General features: G+C 39.4%; 1 protein-coding gene across 3 annotated transcripts; it reads right to left on the minus strand.

The window, feature by feature from the left end:
• Positions 1 to 70: 70 nt before the first annotated feature.
• LOC136457044 (uncharacterized) lies at positions 71 to 5,381 on the minus strand. 3 transcript variants are annotated; one of them, XM_066457085.1, is made up of 14 exons: positions 5,159 to 5,379; positions 4,993 to 5,050; positions 4,835 to 4,890; positions 4,454 to 4,554; positions 4,234 to 4,303; positions 3,654 to 3,723; positions 3,199 to 3,255; positions 3,044 to 3,111; positions 2,890 to 2,970; positions 2,696 to 2,773; positions 2,450 to 2,548; positions 2,226 to 2,378; positions 1,989 to 2,053; positions 71 to 315 (listed from the first exon to the last, which is right to left on the minus strand). In XM_066457085.1, the coding sequence occupies exons 1-14, from the start codon at positions 5,282 to 5,284 to the stop codon at positions 312 to 314; spliced, it is 1,086 nt and encodes a 361-aa protein (XP_066313182.1). In that variant the 5' UTR covers positions 5,285 to 5,379; the 3' UTR covers positions 71 to 311. The 3 variants fall into 3 exon arrangements, with proteins under 3 accessions (XP_066313182.1, XP_066313181.1, XP_066313183.1); XM_066457084.1 differs by having other exon boundaries at positions 2,450 to 2,605; positions 5,159 to 5,377; XM_066457086.1 differs by lacking the exon at positions 71 to 315 and having other exon boundaries at positions 1,985 to 2,053; positions 2,450 to 2,773; positions 5,159 to 5,381.
• Between the last annotated feature and the right edge of the window lie 665 nt (positions 5,382 to 6,046).

Below are 6,046 nucleotides of genomic sequence, written 5' to 3' on the forward strand. Positions count from 1 at the left end.
TTATCCTGACCTTGAGCATTCATGAATTCATATCATTCAGAAACAGGGGTCAAACAATAAAGCATGCATGGATCAGGAACATGGAACACACAGACCGGTACTGCTGCTGTCTGAATGTTCAACGTCGCTTTTAGGGTAGTGTTTTCTTGACAAACTTATGATAAGAGAGAACATTGAAATCCGTCTCAAATTTTAAAATGTGTACACAAAGCAAACAGAGCTTTGTTCAAATAAAGTGCAGCATGGGCGTCATACATCGTAAAGCATATGTTGTTGGCATGTTCTAGAGCCTGACCCCACAAAATTCGCAGTCATCTGCCAAGCAAAATGCCATGTCAAAAGCATCAACCTGGGAAGTCATCACCAACCACTCATCTGATGCTTAATGCATAATGATGAATCAAGCTATATAATGTTAGTTAAACACCATCACCAGTATTATAAGAGAAACATGTAAAGTCCGATGACATAAATAATTCTGCTGAAAGTTTTAAAAGCCAGTAGTTGCTGTTGTGGACCTTGCACTTGTAGGGTGCACCAGGGCAGGCCTACTCATCATGTCAGCTAATGTGCATTTCGCTGGAGATGAACTAACCTTACAACAACAACAACAACAACAAAGCCTTTAAGTCCCAAACAAGTTGGGGTAGGCTAGAGTTGAAACCCAGCAGAAGTAATCAATGAACTAACCTTGATCAAAATATTTGGTTTGCTTTCTGGGGGAAGCAATTTTTTTAATGAACACGATTATATAACAGAAGAGTTCTGTTTTCTGACTGATGTCTCTGTCATAACTTCATAATACCCCATTTAGACACTTCTAGCCCTATATACATATGATAGAAGGATGTAAAAGTGGTATGATCAGTTTTGCTCAGGGAGATAGGAGCTTCTGGATGTTCGAAGATAAACATTATTTCCACTTGTCATACTGGAGGTAACTAGGGGAGCCTTACGTCAGAAATGGCCTAAAAAAATGTATGAACTCAAATCTGACACCAAGGACTGGATGCCTTAAAAGAGGTGTGAATTGCTCTTCCATCCAGATAGTGGGGTTCAAGATGGCAAGTTTATCAGCTAGCACCTGACACTAGGCGGCTAGGGGTTGCGTAGGCCCGATTTCAGGCATATCGAGATTGTGGCCCCTTCCAGTGTCATTGTTTGCCTAGTGTAGGCCTTCTTAATTAATATATAATTCACAGCCCTTCTGCACGGTTCGTTAAAAAAGGCATATCAAGATCATATGTGTACTATGTTAATCTCTTCAGATTTTATGGAACTTGTGCATAGCCTAACATTTGTACAAACATTTTGCAGGCTGCACTACCTCAATCCATCACATCATTTATATTTGCAAAAGAATATGGGTTGCACGCTGATGTTCTTAGTACTGCGTAAGTATTTTGATCTGGCTACAGAGTGGTAGTAGTTCAAGGTGTGCTCCTGCAATTTCTCGGTGTTAACCATATTGTTGCTCAATTTTGCAGGGTTATTTTTGGGATGCTTGTCTCCTTGCCGTTGCTAGTTGGATTTTATATTGTTTTAGAGCTAATTAGGTAGATGAGGGGGCATAGCCTTTGATATGTGACTTCCCTTGAAGCTGCTCAAACAATCATACTAACAAGTGCTATGAAATGCATCCTGCTTTCGTTCCTCATTGCAGAAAATGCAAGGGGATTCTTTTAAAAAAAATGCAAGGGGATTTATTGAGTACTATCCAATATGTTTTAACATGTATTATGTAAGAAGGATGCTTATTTCATTCTCTTATTCAAATGAATGTGTGACGGACAGACTTGATTCTGAATTTGTTATCACCGAGTCAGCCTAGGCAGTAAAAATTGATATATACTTTTTTAAAATCATATGAATATATTTGAAGTCACCTCACCCTCACTATATACAAGCCAGCCAAAATTTGCTCATATGGAAATGTATAAAAGGACAAAACTAAGAGACAAGATTAGAAAAGACTCCAACAGCATTACCTCAGTATACTTCTGATTATATTGCCTAATTCTTCACCACGGTCCTCTTGCACATGGTGCCCCGCCTGCATAAGTCATTGCACAAAATAATATGAAATGAAGAAATAAATCTAGAAAATGCGGTAGTCGTTCATGCACAACCATTGTCCTTATGCATGCAACACGAACCACACTATCCCATGCACAAACAGTCATGAAAATGATTAAACTTGACAATAGCTGGTTTTCATGACAAACCATAGGTAGCTCTACAATCTTCTGGTTTAGGCCTCCAAAAAAATCTTCCACCCCATCATAGCTGAGCCAACAATCTCTCATGCCCCAGCATACTGTTGTCTTTGTTTTCCACGAATTACTTCTTAATATGCTTCTCATGGATTCAATGTAAGCCTTAAAAACATCCAATTTAGAACATATGAATTAAACAAAGCAAACACAAAGAGATAGATGAGGGAAAACACCTTAAGGTCCTTTTTCATAGCTTTGCTTATTGCATTAAGTGCAAACCCAGAGGAACCAGAGACAAGGTATGGCCTTCTATACACCATAGCATCTTCTTCCTTCATCAAGTATGGACCACAACTAGTCAATACCTTATCACTAGCTCTGAGAGGATCCTGAAAGAATTCTAGTGAAGGAGTTACATCTGGACGCAAAACCAAAACAGTTATAGGGTTAAAATTCAGTTGAAATGGATGCCTGCTGACCTGAGAAAATATCTCGCCCAACAAGAAGTTGCTGAATGAAGCCAAGGTGGATGGAAGATTCACATGTTTATCAGTTATCTGAAATATAAAAATACTTTAAGATCAGTGTACAATGATGAAGTTTTGAAGGCAGAGATGTATTTATAACCATAATGTCCCAGCAAAAGCTATGCACTAATTCAAAAAGGACCTACCGGTGGATTCACTAGTACAAGATGATTCAATTTGTCTTGATGTTCACTAGCATATTTGACTGCAATCGGAGCAAAGTAGCCCTGCAAAATTGACATTCTGATGCAACAAAGATCAAAGAGATGGATTCATAAAGACTGCCATAATGAGAAGAACCTGAACAACAATAGAGAGCTTATCAGGAGCAACAGCATTGACTAGAGATTCCAAGGATGAGGCATACTCTGAAACATAGGAGTTCACATTATTATGTTGTCGAGAATGCATTGTTTGGGTGAAACATAATAATCAGTATGTGTTGATCATTTTACCATCAAGAGTATAGTCAAAACCATATTTTGGTTGAGGCTTATCAGAAAATCCAAACCCTGCAGACACAAACTCATTTGCTTTCAAATTAGATAAATATGATTCTGCCGCCAATCCCAATACCAGGAAAAGAGTAGCAAAATTACACAAAATGGGTATTTAGAAGGTTATAGCGCTGTTGCATGATTTTACAGTAGACTTTGAAAATGAGAAAGTACAATCAAATGCTGGCTAGTGTATTTTAGTTTTGGTGCCAAAGATGATATTTGGTACAATTGGTGACTTTCTGTGTTGGTATATATACTCATCATGCATAACTGTCAATACTCCAAAACATTTTGTGCCAACGGCAACACTAATATATGCAGGACTTTTGTTTCCCTGACAACTCAACAGACTACTTTGTATCAGAAGATTTTTAATTAATGAAACAGCAGAGATGTATGTAAGTGCTCACCGAGCCAATCAAAAGCCATGGCATGATATTTGTCTGACAGTACAGGCATCACATTGCGGTAAGAGTATGCCTGTAATGAAGTGTGGTAGCAATCGTTTAAAAAAAGGTGGTAGCAACAGCCATCATGAAACCATAAATATCAGGACATTATCAGTGTAACTTAAAAGTGCTACTTTGATTATTGACGCATCAATTTGCTGATTCTGGCATTAGCCAATCTTCAGTAGGGCACATGAAACTGAGGTGAAGACTAGTTTTAGTGGATAGCTGTGCCACTACGTTCGCTGCTTCTTTTAGAGTTGATAGTGGTTCGGTCGTGAATTGTCTGCATGTAATTGCTTAATTGTGAATTCTGTTTGTTCCCTGTGAAACTAGTTTTGCAGGGATCGTGTTGGTTTTGGTAAGCATTGGCTTACTACGACTATTTGTTGTAACTCTTCTTTCCTCTTAATGAAAAACGTGCTTAGGCACGGTCACGAAAAAAAAACCCTGAGGTAAAGACATATCTCGTCCTTTCAGTCTACCAGTTTGCTAGTCATGCAAGAAAAGTGCAAGCAATAATAAGCAGATAAAAGCCCACCTGCGATGGCAACCCGTGAATTAAAAGCACTTTAGGATTAGAAGAGCTCCCAGCCTCCATACAGAACCATCTGCATCACAATGAGAACACAAATGAGAGCTGTCTCCTGTAATGTATCAACACACTTCTCAAGAAAGTAGACACCTGACATGAAAATAAAAGATCGAATGCAATACACATTTTTGTACTTGACACCCTGCTAACCACTTACTCAATTCACCTGAAAACGTCATCAGAAGATTGAGATCCTGATCCCATCGTCAGGCCAAAGAATGGATCTTTTGCTTTCCCTTTGTCCCCATATACTGGGTAAGCGTTTACCTGCATTGCAGTTTAACGCCGTCAGATCAGAATTGAACGTTCCTACTGCACCTAATGCATTCGTAGCTAATTACACCACACCAGCACATGCGCAAACACACGTGTCCACACTATAAAGGTAAAGGTGCTAATATACGCCCATTTTTCAGAGCATTCGCCAATAGCAAAACTATGAAAGGAAGAAAGTTTCACTCGAAAAGGAAAAGCAGAAAGTTTCACTCAAAAAAGGAAAAGCAGAAAGTTTCACTCAAAAAAGGAAAAGCAGAAAGTAGTAGCATACCATTTTCCCTTGAGCAAACCACTCGTCTGACTTACTTGGTCCGTCCCCGTACTTCCCTGCAACAATCAACACAAAATACAAGAAAAATATAACAACAGCAATCAATTCGAATCGAACTCGGCTGATAAAGCCCAGAATTCCCCAAATCCCAGACTCACCTCCACTGAAAGAGAAGCCATCCCCAATGGACTCCTCCGCATCGATCAAGTAATAATCCTACACAAAACAAAATGCACAAACAAACTAAATCACATCCACAAATGCAGCAATGAAATATTATGGCCCGTTTCAGCGTCGCCGGTACGGTTGTGGACAGCACGAAACCTCGTCCTTGGGGAGCGCGGCGCGGCGCCAAGAGGTGAGCCCCCTTGGCCGGGTGCGGCAGGGAAGGGTGGTGCGGAAGCGCGGCGAGATTATGGCGGGGCCAACTGCGGCGAGCTGCGGCCCCATTGGTGGTGCGTGATGCTGCCATGGGGGACCCGATTCCAGCGGTGTTTTGGAGGGAGGAGCCGAGGAGGCGAACCGTAGATAGGGTTTGGTTGGTTCGCGCGCCTCCCGCCACAGTTTTCTTTGTGGGCTGTCTGTTAGTGGCTCACCGGCTCCAGCCCAGTTTTCTTTTTGGGCCGTCTGTGTTGTGGGAGCAAAAAGTTCATATTACCTCATCAACTTTCGTGAAAATCCGTTTTCTTCCCTGAACTCTAAAACCGGACAAAACACCTCCCTCAACTTTTAAAATCGTTCATCTTACATCTCTGGCCCTGTTATAAGCAGTTTTGAAGGTTGTTTTATCTTTTTTTTATTTCGGTTAAATCTTTGAAAAATCATAGTAAATCACAGAAAAATCATAAAATAAAAAATTCACATTTGTTGGACTCCACATGAGTAGATCTACACAGTGAACATATAATATGGTATGCTTTAGTAAAAAGTTTTTGTTGTGCCTTTAGATCTATGTTTTTATGTAATTAATTAGAATAATTCACAACTGCAGTTTCTATGGTCCAATTATAATAAAATTTTTATGGTGGGCTAATTATTGCATGCTTAAACTGTAGTAAAAAATTCATACTCATTGGATCATGTATAGCTTAGTTATAGATTTATTTATATTTAACAAGCATAAACATAAACAAAATCTATAACTAAGTTATCCATGATCCAATGAGTATGAAATTTCTACTACAGTTTAAGCATATAATAATTAGCTCACCA

Source organism: Miscanthus floridulus, chromosome 6, assembly GCF_019320115.1.
Source record: "Miscanthus floridulus cultivar M001 chromosome 6, ASM1932011v1, whole genome shotgun sequence".
In the NCBI taxonomy this organism is placed as follows: domain Eukaryota; kingdom Viridiplantae; phylum Streptophyta; class Magnoliopsida; order Poales; family Poaceae; genus Miscanthus; species Miscanthus floridulus.

What these genes read in the sequence shown, in the direction of transcription:
- LOC136457044 (XM_066457086.1), bottom strand. Translation starts at nt 5,284, where the DNA reads ATGGGGCCGCAGCTCGCCGCAGTTGGCCCCGCCATAATCTCGCCGCGC. An exon ending in AGCTCTCTATTGTTGTTCAG is followed by an intron (nt 2,971 to 3,043) that starts GTTCTTCTCATT and finishes TCAATTTTGCAG; the next exon opens with GGCTACTTTGCTCCGATTGC. An exon ending in TTGTACTAGTGAATCCACCG is followed by an intron (nt 2,774 to 2,889) that starts GTAGGTCCTTTT and finishes TTTATATTTCAG; the next exon opens with ATAACTGATAAACATGTGAA.